This window comes from Anabrus simplex, chromosome 5, assembly GCF_040414725.1.
Source record: "Anabrus simplex isolate iqAnaSimp1 chromosome 5, ASM4041472v1, whole genome shotgun sequence".
Lineage (NCBI taxonomy): Eukaryota > Metazoa > Arthropoda > Insecta > Orthoptera > Tettigoniidae > Anabrus > Anabrus simplex.
The window spans coordinates 75,855,807-75,875,293 of NC_090269.1; the positions used below are offsets into that span (position 1 = coordinate 75,855,807).

The following is a 19,487-nucleotide window of genomic DNA, read 5'->3' on the forward strand; positions in this document are numbered from 1 at the left end:
GTTATGTTTGAGATCTGAAAAGAAATATAAACTTGTTTACATTTTAAGTTAATCTATCGTAGATAGACCCATTCCCATCAGCACCTTCTTTCACCACTGCATTCCACAGATAACCCCGGAACAGTCAGCAATTCTATCTAACATTTTTTAAAATTAAAGTTACTGTTAGATGTAGGCTAACAGATCAGAAAAATCACCACAACTCCTCACTATTTCAGCTTCAGTCTGAATCCTAGTTAACGTAAGCAAATGTTCTAACTGGATAGTCATACTGCCAAGGGTACACTTCTCATAAATCTAATAAATAAGATTTAAAGAGACATAAAATAATTTTTGTTTTCCTTTAGTTATAGAATTATTTATTTCTTCTATATATGGGTGTATAGAATATAACGACTGTATCTCCTGCCTGTCATAAGATGCAATCAAAAGTGGCACCTCCCCAGGGGCTCCCAATTTGAGAGCAAGGGATGGTGACCACAGAGCCCCTAACTGAGTATGGCACTGCTCCCATTTATTTCAGGCTCTCCTCACTTTCATCCTTCAAATCTGATCATCCTTGGTCGGTTCCTGACCCCAATGTTAATGAGGTTGGGAGACAAAGCAATTTTAATGTTTATGTCATTTATGGCCTTTTCCTTTCTTTTGTAGAAGACACTTTCATTCTTTGAAGTACGTTTTTCTACTTGAGCAGTTTAAGAAGGAATGGTTTGCAGTTGTATTGTCCCTTAAAACTTACAGCCATCACGATTATTTATAATATATTTACTATTACTTCACTCTGAATAGTTACATGTAGCCTAAGTTATCATGCGAGTTGAATATATCCCAGTATGTGCAAACAGAGTAGGGGCTGCCTGGCTGAGGCGGTAAAGGCGTGCTCGGTTCGCCCGGAAGGACGTGGGTTCGAATCCCCGTCAGGAAGTCGTAAAATTTAAGAAAGGAGATTTCCACTTCCGGAAGTGTATATGACCCTGAGGTTCCCTCAATCTACACCAAAAATGGTTAATTCCTGGGGGCAAAGGCGGCCGGGCATAGAGCTAACCACTCTACCCCATCACGTGCTGAGGTTAACAATGGTGGAAGCCTTTACCTCCCACTCCTCCAAGGGCCTTCATGGCCTGAACGGAGGTGACTTTGCTTTGCTATATGCAAACAGAGTACACAGTATGAACACAAGGATCCCAAGTATATTACCTACAACAACATTTCTTTCCAATGACTTGCTAACAAATCTTTGCTAGGTATTCTTTCTCTAAGGATTATCAAACAAAGCAGAGATAGTAGTATGAGAAATTTGGTATTTTGATACAAATTTAAAAGAACCAAACAAAACTTTAGGACTACCCTTGATCAACAATATAAATACCTATAGATGATATTTGGCCTAGGCTACACACGTATAATTACTAATGAAATACTGTAAAATATGAGGTGTTTACCATCTGCATATATGCCCCCCCCCCCTCAATATTTATACCCCAGAAATTAAATTCATGAACTCTTAAAGGTAAACATAACATATTTCATGTACTTCCAATACCTAGTAAAGAGTTATCTGGAAATGCAGGACAAAGGAATTTTTATACACGTACTGGTATGTTAATGAAAAAGGACACGAATAATAACCTTAACTGAACATGCAGAACATGCATAAAACTCTCCACTGTTATGCAACTACCAAAGGTTGTTATGCAAATCTCTCTAAACACAAAATATATTAAAACACTTGATATTATAATTGGTATTAGAGAATACTGGTATAATAGACTATGTTTTTGTTTAAGCAACACTGTAAAACCACATACTACAGAAAAACTCTCAGACAATGATTATCCCTGGCATTCAACAGAAGCTACTTGTCAAAACAAACTGTGAAATTTAAATGTATACAAACGTCTGAACAAAGTCTAACCTCTTTACCAAGTGAATGGAGATAAATACACACTCATCTGAACACAGTTCAATCCCTTTTACAAAGCTAAGCAAGGCATATATTCTATAAACAGATCAATGCTGGTAATTTCACACACATACACATCTGAAGAGTCTAATCATTTATACCAAGCTAAGTGAGGCATACATTCACTGGCGATAATTTAACACACACACACAAACCCACTAGTTTTACACTCCTACTTGTTAAGAATAAATGAACCTACAATGACGGACAGTACAATGAAAAGTACCATACCTACAGTTCAGTTTCCACATAAAATTGGAAGTCCCATGGCTACGATTGCATCAACAGTCAAGTAAAACTTGAAAGAACACTACATGACAAGACTTGTGCATGACATTCTCTGCGTAAATTATGTAGAGATTGATAACATCACGAAGTCAGACTGAATACCGCAAACGAACGGCATCCTCCAAGGGGATCTTCTAAGTCCCGTACTGTTCAGTGTAGCCACGGCCGATGTGGCCGATGCCATAAGCATGGAAGGTGCACAACTGTACATCTATGCATACGACATGATGTTGGTGTCTAACTCAAGACAATGCATATAGGAAGCCCTTAAACTATCGATATGTGCATAAACTCATCCAAAACAGTATATATGGTATTTAGGAAGGGAGGGAAGTGGGCCTCTGAAGACATATCTAAATGAAATACCGATCCTGAAAGTTAATAACTTTAAATATCTTCCAAACACATGAGAACGTTTTCAGCCTTCATATAAAAGACAGGATTATAAAAGCTATCAGAGCAATGCACGACATTCAGTACATAAACACAATATCTCTCAAATCATCCATGCAGATCTTCAGAGCCAAAATAACCCCAGTACTAACATATGGATTGAAATATATATGGGGACACCTCACAAAAACCAATCTGAAAGACACTGAAAGGGTGAAAACTACATATCTGTAGAAAGTGCTTTGCATCTCAAAATATACACCATCTCGTTTAACCTACGAGCTAACGAGAAAAAGGTTTTACATAGAGGAACTACGCCATCAGCTGGAACTGTCATCTACCAAGGAGTATGAGAACCTCTTGCATGACCTTAAACAAAAGAAATCCCTAACATGGTCAGATTTTTATGGCACAGATGCCATGATATGGACAGAATGGACTAATGCCAACTACGAGCTGAGGCATACAGTTACACGATTTGCTGTCCACGGTTTTCACCACAAAATTTGTATGAGGAACGATTTTTATGAGCGATCTCCAAAGTGTCAATGCAAATTATGCCTCAAAGAGTGTGGTAGATATGCAATGTTTTGTAGCAAAAGACTAGTCTCTCTGACCAAGTTTTTTGTTCGGAGTGAATTTCATGCATATTTTGTGCTATTCTTCTAAATAAATAAATATTGGGTCACATTAGAACTAATGTGATTTTTGACAAACTATTAATGTACATCACACTTGTGTTTATTACAGATGAATCGATACAGACAGAAAGACTAAATTTCCGGTCGACATTCATTCATATATCATTGCAGCCGAGTATGAGAATAATAAGTCCTGTTCCACTAAGCAGAAGGATGGGATACTGGGAGTGAAGGATGCTTATAATCAGCTAGGAACAGGAATTGGCTAACTAGGCATTACATTGTTAAATAAGCTATTCTTCATCAAAAGTGCGCGTATTTTGCAATTAATGTGTACGCCTCACCGTGCAGCCTCAGCATAAGACAGTAAAAGATATCCACCCCCTGTGTAACTAACAAAAATATGCGATTTAAAAAAATTTAAGGGAATGTAATATAAAACCATGCACACGTCTCGTGAAGAGATCAACATATTGTAAAAAAATGAAGATTAAGTATGGCATCTGTATACGTAACAACAAATCACTGGCGTGGGATAATTCATGCCCCAAATGTTATGATAAAATTGGGGGCACTCATTCCTTCACAACATGTAGTCAAAGCCGTAACGTTAATTATCACGTACTTAATACAACAAAAACTACAGGGAATACCTTAATCGAGACCCCATTTTCTTCTGGAGAACACTACAAATCTGAACATCTTTAATTCAAGTACCATAACTATTTCACTAACATCAAAAGTACTGAACCTCACATATGACACTTCCCATTTTGACAACGTCCTTATCTCATTCTGGTGGTAGAAGTTCGAACATAGCTGATGAACAAATGAGTGGCGAAAATCCGAAGCAAAGAGGTCATAATATTAAAGAATGATTATATTACAAATTCCAAATGGTATGTACCAACATTCAAAAATTAACCTTAGAAAGTAATTTAATATGAAAGATAGATTGGAAAAGATTTCTTAGAAATTTGACTCTCTCTCTCTCTCTCTCTCTGATTTACAATTGTTCTTACCTCGAATGATGGTAATAATGAACAATTATACATTTCTTACCTATGCCACATGGTGATACGGGAGTATTCCTTTGTAATCTCCTAGTCCGATATGTTGTTGTTTATTCATATCCATATGCTGTAGGCGTGGTTTGAATGCATGCCTGGAGAAGGAAACTATCATAGATAAATCAAATGCACGTGTAGCACTTGATTGTAGTAACAGTAGTGAACTGTAAGTTATTGAAATGAAAATAAGAAAGAGATTTCTGCCGAGAACTCCAGCAGATTGTGGAGCCTTCTTTTTCGTGCTCTTCATGGTACCTTCTACTTATTGGTTTGAACTATTTATTGTTCTGCCTGCGATGTATACACCGATGTCGTTTTGGTATATAATACATTTTATCTGTGGTACCTTCATCATGGTGAATATTACTAGTAACTTCTTAGCTATAGTCCTTGCCGATTCTAGCATCAACGGGGAACTCATGCCATCCACAATTGAACCGAATAACAGGTTTTGTTCTGTTTGTGAAACTATTGCACCTCCCAGATCTTGGCATTGTGATGTCTGTAAAACCTGCATTTTAAAACGCGATCATCATTGTATGTTTACTGGTTGCTGTATCGGACATTTTAACCATCGTTATTTCATCGTGTTCGTACTGTATGTGTTTCTTGGAGCGTTATATAGCTCCTACTTCAACTGCTTTTTTGTGTGGAATATACTGGATTTTACATCTCCACTGACATTGTTAAAATTCGTATTTCCTTTGGCTATGATCATTTTTGATCTGGATGCATCTGAAAAGCAATGTTATTTGCTACTTTTCATCATCAATCTATTAGCCACAGTGTTTACTGGTGCACTTCTGTGGTTTCATGGTGATTTGGTCCTGAAAGGAATCGTTACGTATGAGAAGAATCATCATATCGCTGATTATGATCTTGGTAAAAAAGAAAATATAAAAGTTGTATTTGGAAAACGATGGTACATAGCTTGGTTATTTCCATTCATTGTATCGGAGTTACCTCACGATGGAATTAAATGGACTCCTAATAATTTGATTAGAACAGAGGGCATAAAGAATAGGTAATATTATAGGCCCATTAAAGTTCTTAATGTTGATGCACGTTTTTCTTGTGATACAGTACCTCTATTTAGTACATAGCTTATATAGTCTGCTGGAGGATATGTGGATTTTTTTTATTTTAATTCTTCCCATTGATGACTTTTCTGATTAATACTGATATGCCAAGAATCCTTAATGTTCAAATGCCTGGAATGTATTAACTTACCAGATGATATTTTTGTGAGCATGTTTTTTAGTATAATTACCATTAAAGTTAGTGGTATATTTTAGGTAAGTTATAATTTTGACTTACTAGGAATTCTAGCTCTCTAATAGACTTGTGATACATCTGTACTGCTCAGCCTTTCACATGTTCATAAAATACAAAATGCTCTCTAGGGAGTATGCTACACAGGTGTTATCAGAGAATTTCCTGTTTTGGAAGAAAAAAAAGAAGTAGAGAGAAACACTGGGCAGTAAGTGCTTTTTAGGGCCTGCTGAAGAATGAAAGATCCAAGTCTGAAATAATGGTGGGGTTTTCATCATCAATCTATTAGTTACAGTGTTTACTGGTGCATTTCTGTAGTTTCATATTCATTGAAAATAAAATGGACTGATGTAGGCTGTCACGACTACTCTCTACTGGAAAACTGTAATCTTCCAGGCTCTAAGGCTGTGAATGCATGTTGACTTGTCAAGTTTTCACCTCCTAGGTGTCTCGAGGCAGTCTAGATATTGGGTAGTGTTGACCCCTTGTTATACAGATTGAGGCACATACGTTCAATGCACAGTCCATATCTCTAGAGAAATGATACCATGGCCAAGCTGTAGCCTCTTTCTGAGTGTTGGAAGTCAGACTTAGCGTACCGGTACTGTTTAGTTCTGGTTGGTAGCCTACTGAAAGCCAGATTTTAAACACTACTGTTTACCTAGTTGCAGTTGGTCTTGAAAATGAGGAACAGCTAAGTCATAGTATTATCAGGAATATGGAGATTACAATAATACTTCCATCTGTTCCTGCAAAGGGAGTACAATATTCCAACTGTGTTGTCAAGCTATATTACATTGGAGGTGAAGTGTTAACAGTACCACATCGTAATAACCTGAAAGAGGACACTTTTCCAGAAATAATTTTGATTACCTGTAGACACGTTTATTCTCTTGAGATGTTCAGTTTCCTTATGTTTGTCATAACTAGGATTTCAATTAGACCTAATGATATTGAGACCAACGTGAGAAAGAAACCCAAAGAGAAATTTACTGGAAAATATGTTGACATAGTTTGTCAGTTTGGTATAGCCTTAGTTCCCTTTCCAGGAATGGGGTGAAAGAGTTGAGATATGTGCAAATTATGAGCCATGTGAAGAGGACTTAATCAGTAGTACAGAATAAAGTTGTGTTTGGGTTTAAAGAATAATACCAGAGGAAAGTCTGAATAAAAGATTTTAGGGGCAAGTACCTTTGCCTTTGTGTAATATTTTGAAATAAAATTAGTTTGTTTATGCAAGCAAAAGTAGGAATAAGCCATATATCTTAGGGCATTAAAATAGGTGGAAACAGTCGAGGGTAGAACTTCAGAATACCTACCACATCAAGCAAGACAACTTCAGGATGCTGCAGACTCTTGCTAGTCAATGCTTTTTTGCTGCTAGCAGTTTAGTTAGTTGCTTACAAGATAATCAGTCTTGATACCAACTGTTGATTAGATGTCCCACAGTGATACTGGATTGATCTGGACAGATCTGGCTCGTTCGTTGACACTTTATATCATTAATTTCAGCCAGTGACTCTTCACAAGGTTTGTATGAAAAGGTTGCATAGTTTGATATTTGCTTATGAATCAAATCAAACCCCATGGTGCTAGAGTGCTGATGGGCCTTGGCCTACCAAGCAACCACTGCTCAGCCCAAAGTTCTGCTCATTACGAGATGATGCATGGTAAGCGTGACAAATCCTCTTGGCTTTCTAGATTGGGGCCGCTATCTCACTTTAAGATACCTTCTTAGTGTTCTTCAGATGGCTGAATGGACCTTGAACGAGCCTCAGATCCAACCCTGGTCTTCTGGGTAAGAGGCAGGGACACTGCCCCAAGACTGCGGGGCTTACATTTGATTATAAAAGTATGTGTTTCTCGGGGCAGGTTAGTGAGTCTCTAGCCCTTGCAATGAACACTTCACTCTCCTGCAAGTAACATGAGGTTAGATTCATATGTTTCATCTTCTAAAATATTGTACTTGTTAATGTAGCTATTCTGAATTTCTACCCTGGTTTAGAATGTCATCATTTCGGGTGCTTTATATTTTACAATAATCAACTAGGTGAGCATTGGGAGTGATAAAAGTACTAGTCATTGTGGTGAGAACACACACACACACACACACACACGTGAAACGCACATGTTCAGATCTCAATCATTTTCTTTTTCCATCCTTAGAAAATGCTCGGGTAGTGCCTATTTTTGAGGGTACAACTGCTTCTTTCTCAATTTTAGCTTTGACTAATTACAATACGCACAATGATTGTAGGCTCTACGGTCTTCACATTAGGTTACAGATGAGTCTATTCCATGGCCAATATAATGCACAAACTACAATCAAAGCAAGTCTGGTGGAAAATGTCAATAGCATTCTTCTACCTACCAAGAGATGACGTTCTAGGTTAATATTGTAAACTAATTTTGTGTAATGAAATATTGTATAAGGTGTGATACATTTCATGCCCATTTGAAACTGGAGGCTCCACCATCAAGTGTTCTGTCAAAGCTAAATATGATTTCCACACTGTAAACAAACTGTATTTGTATGCGTACACACACCTTCATGGCTGAGTGGATAAATAGGCTTCACAATAGAAAAAGAACGAAATAATTCTACACACCGTGGTAGCTTCACTTCTAAGAATCCTCCCTGTACAGGGTCTTTATTTATGCTTGGCAAGGACTTTCTCGCTCAACCTTGGCCGCCAGTGACGGTTCAGTAGCCGGCTACCGCGCGTACATATGTACGGCAGATTATGGTGCTCAAAATTATTATCATGCATTTTATTCACCATGTTTACAGTTCATGCTGAAAATGTTCCCCTTGCGCTGCCAAAAATAATCTGCATCTCCTAATGAAGTTTTCGGTTACTCTACCAAGTTCTTCAGCACTGATGGATGCAATTGCAGCTCTTATATTGTCTTTTAAGTTCATCTAGTGTGTGAGGGTTGTTCCCATAAACTCTATTTTTATTGTTTACTGAACCTGTACGTTTGAATCTCTTGGCCAGTTGTTTTATTGTCCGATTGATAGGAATGGGTCTCCGTGGAAATTTCGCTCGAAATTTTTGTCTTGTCCTAGCACACGATTTTCTGCACTTAATGTAAGTATTGTGCAGATATACACATTCACGTTACGAATATTTCACATACTTTACAGCACTATACACAATCACAATAAAACACTATACAGTGACATACAGTACACAGTAACTTCATTGAACAACCTACTATCTCGGAGCTCAGTTCTCAGCAACTGCAGGAAGTGCCGGAAACCACGCGCGTTAGTGGCTGATAGCGACCTGTCATCGGCAGCCAAGGTCGATCGAGGAAGTCCTTGCCAAGCATAAATAAAGACCCTGTAGTTTAGATTCATATGTCTTAAGACCATGGTAAGAACTGTATTAGAGGGATAATATTTATTTATTTATTTATTTATTTATTTATTTATTTATTTATCTATCGTATGGCTGTTAGTGCTGGGAGTGCCCAAGGACATGTTCGGCTCACCTGGTGCAGGTCCTTCTATTTGATACCCATGGGCGACCTACACATCTGGATGTGGGATGATGACAATGATAAGGTAGGGAAACCTGGTGACAGCACTTGGTCTACTCCTGTCGAATAACATCAAGGGGTCTACTCAAGGCTTAACATCTCCATCTTATGGATGAATCATCATAAACAGACTGCCTGGGAGACTGATTACCTTGGATCGAGTAGGGGTATTTCAGTCACCTTGACAAAGAATATTGCAATGTATTCAAAATGTCGGCAAACTGTACGGAATGTACAGAAAACAACAACACAGTTCAACCCAGAGGATTGTCTAACCAAATATAGAAGAGGAACAAAATGGATTTAGACCTGATTGATCCACTGTTGACCTCATATTTAATAAACAGTTGCAGCCAATGGCCATAAACAAAATACATACAATGAAATTAAATGACATATTATTAATGAGTGCAAAATGCATATCATGCATCATGGTCTGCCTGTATCGCCTTAGTCACTACAGAATTGAGTGAGAGTTATTTGTCTCTGTTGACACTGATCACACAGTCTTCCGCATAGTTCACATTCACAAGTGGCTTCATCCAGGATGTGGAAAGTCGTCTTCCGGCAGACACGATGGCGGAATCCGTGTGTCACAGGTCATAGTCCGCATCTTTCCATTCTGAAGAAGTCATCGCTTCATTCGCGTAGAATTCCAACCATATCTCATTTCTCTTGCGCTATACCTCTTTTAACAATGTCTGATATGCCCTTGTTGATGGAAGAAGCATTTTTTGCCTTAGTTGTTCTATGAAGAAAGTCTCTCTGACAAGCTCATATGTTTGCCTAGATGGGGTGAATTTAGAAAAACAGAGTCTCTTGAGGTATGATGCTTTGATCTGTTCTATCTCCTTAAGATTTGTTTTGGTGAAGTACATCCATATTAGGACTCATATTTACTACTAGGATGTTTGAGAAAAGTTGGGAGAAGAATAAGCCTATATAAGTATTAGTCTTTCTTGATATAGAGAAGGGATATGAATTCATCCCCCATCATTACGTCTGGGATGTTCTACTTAAGAAGTGCATGCCAGAAGACATTGTGGCACAAGTCAAGTGTACCAAGATATTAGGAGCTGTTTTCAAATACGAGGCATGTTTTTTAAGTAAGTATCGTTTTTAAATATGACCGCTGCAGAACGTCAGTCGTCCTTCAAAGCATGCGCGCTCAGTACGTACACCTGCACGCTAGCCACAAACTCCATTATGGAAGCATTCACCTGTATTTACGTTGGTTTGTGTGTATTGAAAATGCCTCTAACAATTAACGGTCCTGCCAAGTGTGAAGTGCGCGCTGTGATTCATTTTCTAAGTGTAAAAGACGTGGAAGCTGTTGAAATTCATCGGCAGATTAGTGAAGTGTATGGAGAACGCGCTATGAGCGAAGGAACGGTAAAAAAATGGGTTAGAGCATTTAAAGAAGGCCGCACTAATGTCCATGACGAGAAGCGTAGTGGGCAACCGTCTGTCAGTACTGAAGACTTTGTAACTGCACTTGGAAAAGCATCTGGGATGTCAGTGCCACGACAAAGATGACGACCTAAAAACTGCAGTGGCTGGTATATCAGGCGGCAGATTTCTATGCAGATGGAATTCAAAAGCCGGCTTCACGATATGACAGGTGCCTTAATATGCCTGGAACTTACGTTCAGAAGTAGTTTAAGGTACAGGCCTACATGTAAAGAAAAGAATTGTTTAAAATATTGCATTACTTTTTTTGCTATATCAAAACGGTACTTAACCTAAAAAACATGCCTCGTACTACATCTGGATGCTTTGAGATGAGATGTTGTAGTACAATAGGGAGAGCGGCTGCGTAAGCATTGTGGACAAAATCATCAAGATAATCAAGAAGACAAAAATACAAATGCATGGGTGTTTGCAGATGATGATACGACAACAGAGTTACATATGAAATTAGCACCAGGGTTAAATTAGTTGTTTTCTAACTGTTGTAGAAAAAAAGCTTACCCCAGAAAGCAAAAGTCCATCCTGACCTTTGGACTGGAAGCTGTAACACTAACCAGTAGGGACAACAGTCAACTACAAGTAACAGAAATGAATTTCCTTAGGACTTATTCTTTAGTTCTTTTTATGGCACACTGATAGTCAGATCTTATATTGATTGAGATAGGGCTGGAAAGGAAGTGGCTGCAGCCTTAAATCAAGTACATCTCCAGCATTTGCTTGGTGTGAAAATAGGAAACCATGGAAAACACTCTTCAGAACTGCCAACAGTGAGGTTCGAGCCTACCATCTCGCAAATGCAAGCTCACAGCGACGTGACCCAAATCACGTAGCCAGTTTGCACAGTAATTCCTCAGATTGTGCATTTAGGAGGCCAGATAGGACAAATCAGAAATGAATCAGTCTGCCTCCTAGGCATTTGATATTGTAGGAGAATCACTACTGAAATGGTCTGGCCACATGAGAATGGAATCCATAAGGACAACCAAAGATTACTGGAAAAAGAATACAAGGCAGGTCCAGAGATGGCTGAAAGAAGCAGATAGAAAGACCTGGCCAGAAGCAGCCCAAAATGGGAAGAGACCATAAGAGAAGTGGTGGCAAAGTAGAAGTTTGCCGGGCTGAGTGGCTCAGATGGTTGAGGTGCTGGCCTTCTCACCCCAATGTGGCAAATTAGATCCTGGCTCAGTCCAGTGATATTTGAAGGTACTGAAATACATCAGCCTCATGTCGTTAAATTTAGTGGCACATAAAAGAACTGCAGTACTAGATTCCACCACCTTGGTGTCTCTGAACCCGTAACAGTAGTTAGTGGAACGTAAAGCAAGTAAATTTATTATTATTATGCGTGAATGGTCCCTTTCGGAACACACAAAGCTTTATTTAAGATTTCGTTTGCGGAGGATCCAGGATGCTTCCATCTGTTTACAAAAGATCCTCTTCCTTTCTTTCCTCCACTTGGTACTTCATTCTCTGAAGTAACTTCCCATTTGTCAATTTTCTTTCTATACATATATATATATTTTGATTCAAAATTTCTTCAGGTTGAATTTGTGCGTTCTTCATGTCCGCTTTTGTTTGTTGTATTCTAGGGAAATTCTTCAGTTTATCAACTCTTTCAAGAACTTGGTGGGTTAGTCTGGTTTCTGGAAGCCTCTTAACACGTCCATAGAATTTTAGCCTTATTTCCCTGAGGTCTGCTGCAATATTAGATAATTTTCTGTGGATTTACGGGTTTGGAGGCGGTATCCTTCTTCCGTGTGATTTGGTCCTAAAATTTTCCTTATGATTTTTCGCTCTTCTTTTACGATATTTTCCAGCTCGCCCTTTCTGTGAAGCGTTAGAGTTTCCCCTGCATACACAGTAAAGCCTCAGGTTTGATTACAGTATTGTAATGTTTAATCTTAACCTGGAGAAACATACATTTTTTGTTGTAGATTTCTCTTGTTCTCCCATATACTCTCTGGAGTTTTTGGACATGGTTGTTTTGGGCTATTTTTTCTTGTCTGGTTTGTTCGAGGATTTCGCCCAGGTATTTGAAGTGAGGGACTCTGTTGATTTGTCCGTATTTTGTATTGAGACTATGGATGTGTAGTTTTTATTATTATTATTATTATTATTATTATTATTATTATTATTATTAAAATAGAAGTTTATGGGGGAGGCCTGTTCATTCTCATACCCAGCCTACTGGAGTGGAGAATTGATGATGTAGATGTATGAAAACAACAGACTAATTATTTATGAATTGAATGGAATACATTTAATTTATTACCAATAAGTTATGTACTTATCCCAAAAACTGCATTTTAAGAGACTAAGATTTTTATCTGTTATTCATCATAGTACCAAGCGGAGTAGCTGCGCGTGTTAACGCACTACAGCTATGGACCCAAGCTTTGTAAAAGTACGAAAAGCACTAAAAGGGTGTGTTTCTGATCTTTGCTTGAATCACTGCCTCTTGGCATTGAGTCCACAAGTGCACACACATCCTCCTGAGGAATGAGGTTCCATTCTTCAACCAAAATTTCCATCAGTTCTTGCAGAGTCTCAGTGTCACAACTCTGAAATCTCCAACCAAGCGCATCCCACATGTGTTCAATGTTATTTACACTGGGCTACATCCTGACCAGACCCTTCGATGAAGAACGGTCAAATTATTTTGGCACTTCATACCATTGTTGGCATTGTTGAAGATTTCTGGTAATGCACTCAATGTCACTCAACAAAATCAACTCAGCCATAGTAGCTGTTTCAGTAGTCTGGCTCCTTGGCTGAATGGTCACTGTAATGGACTTACGTTCAGAGGACCCCAGAGGCTAGGGCATTGTATTCATGCCTGGTTAATTCCTAAAGCTCAGGGACTGAGTGGTTGTGTTCATCTTAATACAGATCTTGATTTGCATACAACACTTCACACTACTAACCGTCATAGAAACATGCAATAGTGAATACATCCCCCTCCAGATAGGGTCGGCATCAGGAAAGACATCTGGCCGTAAAAATTGACTAAATCTATACAAAATGCGGAACCCAGATAATTGCGGAAAGGTCATGAAGAAGAAGATAGTATCTGTTCCAGTAGAATTCCGCTTTTGTTGCTTCGATTTTAGGCCCCTTTAAACAACAAGCATCATCATCATCAGTTGAATGTGAAGTTTTTGCTGATGAATGGAGCAAAAACGACTACATGCTCATTGAAAACCTCACAGATGTACCTTTGGGCATTGAGCGTCTCACCATCAATGAGCTTAAGTTCATGGGTATTTATGCCACCCCCTACCATTGTGGAACCTCCTCCGAACGTTTCATTATCAGTGGTGGTCCATAGGTCTTTCTGCCCTGCCATCATGTTCTTTTTCATATTTAAATGCTACACTATACGAAGATCTCTTAACAGATCGTATTATGTAACTTTCAGAACAAATTACAGCACTGTTCATGTCTCTCCTGCCCTCTTTGCTACTGCTGTTTACCATTCAATAGCCTACTCAAGGTCATGGTGTTATAACAATGCATTTCTGTATAGTGAGAGACAGATAACTATGGACCTTCAAACCATAAGACGCAGGGAAGTTTCAAGCTGTATTTTCTGGCATAAAAAGTGAGACTTCACTTCTGGTCTGAAAAATGTGGTATAGGCTCACTTGTTTCGGAGAAAAGTGTACTTGCAAGGAACTTAAACAAGACCATGCGCTCTTTCTTTCCTTTTTTTTTTTATTTTTTTAAATACTGTAGATGTCTTCTTATTTTGAAATCTTAACTGGATTATCCTGCATCCAGCACACATGTATATAATTTACCCAGTATTCACAAATTCAAATGTTGTAAATGCCCCAAATTCCACATTAGATAGAACAGCCGATATGTCAAAATGCAGTAAACAGAATGCATTAAATAAATTAACAAAGAATATGCATTGTGCACATGACAAAGATGTACAGTTGTCAGCACAATCGTGGAAATTCTCCACAACAGCCTGAAAGGACAACCTATATTTTTTAACAATATGAAGGAAAAAGAGAACCTTTCTCTCTTTCACTCACATGCACAACTCCCTGCCGAAACCAAAATAGGCCTGAGTGGCTCCAGCACCCCAGAAATGACTGGGAAAAGCTGAAGAAGAATATTATACAACAATATCTTACAAAAATGTTTTTGTAATTGCAACATTGGTAGTAGATCAAGTGTTTATTTATTTTTTTAATATAATCTACAGTAGGGAAAGATTCCAGTTACAGTAGAATCTAAAAAGAAATTGATAAAAGGACTAACCAATACACAACAACAAACACATACACAAACAGGCTGCATTAAATGCAAGATATACAATATAGAAATATACAATAATATAATTAATAAATTGTGCTCAATATTTTGTTACACCTTGTCGAGAACAATAATTTCAGTGATGATGATAGTAATGAGATGCAGAGATAAAGTAATCATATATTAGATAAACATTCCTTTGTTGTTATAACAGGCTGAGGAGGCGTCATGCTTGTGCTTCTGTAATAGTTTATATGCAGATAGTTATTATAATAGGAGTCAATTGCTGAGGATAACCACTCTCAAAACAATTGAAAGCACCTGAACTACATCATTTATTTACTCTTAAAGAACAGAAGATCGACATTGCTCTTAAAATTTTTATCATCACTACATAATATATCAACATTGAAGATATTTTAATGTTAAGCACTCATACATAGAAATAAAATAATGCAATGGAAAAACTAGGAATGTAATATTTATACATAGTTTGGGTCACAATATAAAAGAAAGAAAACTGTATGGCCTTTATCTGTTCTGTAATCCAACAACATTGTAAATGTATTCAGTGACTCCAAAAACTGTAAAAATAGTTGGATAGTGAGGCATAAAACCAATAACATTGTTATTGTATTCAATGATTATCAAGTGAGTTGGCCATGCAGTTAGGGGCATGCAGATGTGAGCTTGCATTCGGTTCGAACCCCACTGTCGGCAGCCCTGAAGATGGTTTTCTGTGGTTTTCCATTATTACACCAGGCAAGTGCTGGGGATGTACCTTAATTAAGGCCATGGCAGTTTCCTTCACATCCATAGCTGTTTTCTATCCCATCATTGCCGTAAGACGTATCTGTGTCAGTGCAACGTAAAGCAAATTGTGGTTTTCAGTGATTCTTGCATTATCATAAATATGTAAGCAATCATTTAGGCAACTATTTTATGTAGTTAGAGCATGTGAAAGTACTTCATACATACCACTGTACATGAAAATTAATTCAAATTGGGATAGTTGATTTTTACCAAGCTCTAAGTCCAGGGCTAGTCACTTCAATTCTGTTCCTGCCTTAAAACAGAATTGGTATCACCTTGGCATCAAGTAGTTGGAAGAAAACTGAAAGGGTTGAATAGATTCTGGGGGGGGGGGAGAAACCCACATATAGTACCAAGCAGTTGAAGCCTTCACATTAAAAAGTTATTTTTATCAAATTTCAGAACCAGAAAAAAGGAATTATCAGTAGTTCCTAAGTCACTCGTACCAGAAACTATTTGTACTTTTTCACTCCTCATCTTTATTCCTGAATGTTGCCTTAAATTAAATCCCATAGAATATTTGTTTAGAAGAAAGTGTTGGGAAGAAGTCTTTTTCTTTTTAAAATTGTTAACATTTATCATCTTTGGGCATTTAAAAAAAATGTATTGTACCAGGAAAAGTTGAAGGAAAAAGGGCATGAGACTCAATTAATGGGTGTACAGTTCTTCGGAGCAGGTACAGAGAAAGGTATTCGCAGTGCGAAGTAATAAATAGTACTTTTAAAATTTTAAGTTTATTCAATTGGTAAATAACATGAACAATTCCTCTATTATTTCAAATTTGAAAACACAAAATTAAATTTAAGGGGACATGGAACGAAAAAAATGAAAAACTTTTTATTTTAGTATTTTGAATTTTGTATCTGTGACCATTTCCCTTTCCAATGGTGTATACATTTTGGTAATCCTCCTGCTGTATTTTTAATTAATTCTTTTATAATATGATGCATAGGGTCCAGGCTCCCGCAAGGCAGGTGATTTGACATTTAGACTGATGGAAGCAGTATTTTTTATATATATGCCAATAGAGTGGTGCCGGGCTGAGTGGCTCAGACGGTTAAGGCGCTGGCCTTCTAACCCCAACTTGGCAGGTTCGATCCTGGCTCAGTCCGGTGGTATTTGAAGGTGCTCAAATATGACAGCCCCGTGTCGGTAGATTTACTGGCACGTGAAAGAACTCCTGCGGGACTAAATTCCGGCACCTCGGCGTCTCCGAAGACCTTAAAAAGTAGTTAGTGGGACGTAAAACAAATAACATTATTATTATAATAGAGTGGTAGATTTAAGTAGATGAGGGAAATATATTGCTGTGGAATTTCACTGTTGGCAGCATTGTCATGGATTTGGTTGTTGACTGTCATTTGTTTGCTTTGTTTATGGTTGATGTGATTACATGACATGTGTTTCTGTTTACTCCGGTGTTCTTACTGTATTTTGATGATCCAGTATGCCTCGTTTAAATACTAGAGTGTTCAAAAAGCATGTTCATTCAAAGAAGAAGGCCAGAGTTGGAGAGAACTTTGTTGCTGACCGTTTAATAACCAGTCCTTCTACTAGTAATGTTCTGTGATATGTCATTAACTGATGACAAGCTCCAGCATGGACTGTGTCCACGGGGAGAAGACAGCTGATGTTAGTTCAACAGAGGAATAGAGTCAGGAGAAACTTAGTCATCCTCACAATCTGCCATATGATATTATGGAGGAAATACAATCTATTTTCAGGGATCTGTCATACATTAACCTTTTGAAAAAATGCTTCCATGGTCACACACAATATACTAATGAATGTGCAAATAGCATTATATGGAGCTGTTTGCAAAAAGCTGTGTTTGTGTCAATAAGGATACATCATTTTGGTGTATATGATGATGTGGCATCATTTAACCAGCGAAATAATCACAAAATGTGAAGGGCTTCAAAGACTGGGACTGGGCATTGGCTCTCGTACCTGTGACGCCATGCTGCAACTCGACTTGGAAAGACTGAGATATGCTGAAATGGCTGTTAAAAACTTGCACCAGAAGGCCACGCAAGTCAGAACAGCTAGTAAAAAAAGCCTAGAAGATGAAATGGAAGAGGATAAAGATAATCCAAGCTATGGAGCAGGCATGCACTAAAGCTGTGACTTTAAAGTCCATTTCCTGAAAGTAATTGTTTTTAATACATAAGGAACATTTTCTCAGGTTGTGTGAGATACAGAGGATTCAAACTTTCAGAGTTACTTTCTAATGTTGTTGTGCACATACTGAAAGAATTATTATTGTTGTAGGTCAGATATTAAGTATTTTATTAGAGTAAAAATTGGCAAAAATTGCCAAAATTTGTAACTTCCAAATAATAATTCAAACATCAGAAAGTATTTCATATTACTCAAAACCAATTATTTCAGTACCAAGCCAAGATATGTAGGTACATGCTGTGCAATTTTCAAATTGATAGCTTTAATAGGTTTTTAGAAAAATGTACCTTTGTGAAGCATGATTTAACATTGTAAGCATAGGGCGTTCCGTGTCCCCTTAAAGATCTTCTGTTGAATATAATGCCTGATTCCAGCAATACCTGTATCATAAATTTTCAGAATTAACAAATCCTTTCACCAAGTTCATATAGTTCATCTTGAGAAAATTACATAAAATATTGTATGAAAATAAATATTATTTCACTTTAATAACCCTGTATCTTTAACAAAAATTATCACTTCAAAATTTCCACAGTCTCTTTATAAAGTTAACACTGGAATATGTGAAAGAATGTAAAGTTAAATTTCTTGCAAAGTCTATAAATAATCCCTGATATCTTTTTAATTCGTGTGCGGCGAATATTTAGGAAAGTTTGAACTAAACCAGACTTGTCGTGAGTGAACTAAATTTTACAATTCATAGCATGATAGTCATTTGAAAAGTATTGTTCAACACTTGGAAATATGGTGAGAATATTTATATATATTCATATAACTCTGGCTGAGCCACCATCAAGTAGCGCCACCTACACACTAAGTTTTCTTTGTCCATTCTGACACGTCACGATGTGTATTGTTTTCACTGCATCCATCTTGTGATTTACGTATGTAATAAATAGTGTCGTTTTAATATAAACCGTGCTGACCTTATTATTTTCCGAAACACCGTGCCTTTTCAACAGGTTATGGGCCCAGGATGCGCGTTTGGAAAGTGACTAAATGTGTAGTGGTAAAATACACTGAAAAATAGACGCGTGAAAATATCGTGTCGCGCACGGTTGGCGAGGTTGAGTTCAACATTTAGCCAAGTGTCTTCTGCGAAGAAATAGTGTGTGAAGATGAACACTTCAAGTATGGTGCGCATCGAGACGTTATCAGAGGACAACTTTGACACGTGGAAAATTCACATGAAGGCTGTGTTAGTAAAAAATCGTACGTGGGCGTACGTAGCTGGGATAAAGGTTAAACCTGAAACGATCAGCGAGAACGCGGCCGCTATTACAGAATGGGAAGAACGTGACAGTGAAGTAATGTCAGATATCATCTTGGCGATTCAACCCTCAGAATTGAAACAGGTAAAATATTGTGTCAATTCGCGCGAACTGTGGCTAAAACTAGAGTCGATTTACCAATCGAAGGGCCCAGCGCGGAAAGCAACATTATTAAAGCAGATCGTGTTTCAAAGAATGAGCGAAGATGGGGATGTACGCGATCATTTGCGGAGATTTTTCGACGCCGTAGACAAGCTCACTGGTATGGACGTGGCAGTCAACGATGATTTGTTATCCATATTACTTCTGTATA

General features: G+C 37.8%; 2 protein-coding genes across 4 annotated transcripts in view; one reads left to right on the forward strand and one right to left on the reverse strand.

Moving 5' to 3' along the window:
* Positions 1 to 4,073, reverse strand: part of LOC136873760 (DENN domain-containing protein 1A) — a 257,596-nt gene extending 253,523 nt beyond the window's left edge. For all 3 annotated transcript variants that reach the window (XM_067146947.2, XM_067146948.2, XM_067146946.2), the window contains exon 1: positions 3,939 to 4,073. In XM_067146947.2, coding sequence (XP_067003048.2) covers positions 3,939 to 3,955 — 17 coding nt within the window. In that variant the 5' untranslated portion in view covers positions 3,956 to 4,073. The remainder of the gene's footprint in view (positions 1 to 3,938) is intronic.
* A 353-nt stretch (positions 4,074 to 4,426) lies between these two features.
* LOC136874492 (probable palmitoyltransferase ZDHHC24) lies at positions 4,427 to 6,462 on the forward strand. Its single transcript, XM_067148122.2, has one exon. The coding sequence runs from the start codon at positions 4,535 to 4,537 to the stop codon at positions 5,381 to 5,383; it is 849 nt and encodes a 282-aa protein (XP_067004223.2). The 5' UTR covers positions 4,427 to 4,534; the 3' UTR covers positions 5,384 to 6,462.
* The last annotated feature ends 13,025 nt before the right edge of the window (positions 6,463 to 19,487 follow it).

What these genes read in the sequence shown, in the direction of transcription:
- LOC136874492 (XM_067148122.2), top strand. Translation starts at nt 4,535, where the DNA reads ATGAAAATAAGAAAGAGATTTCTGCCGAGAACTCCAGCAGATTGTGGA.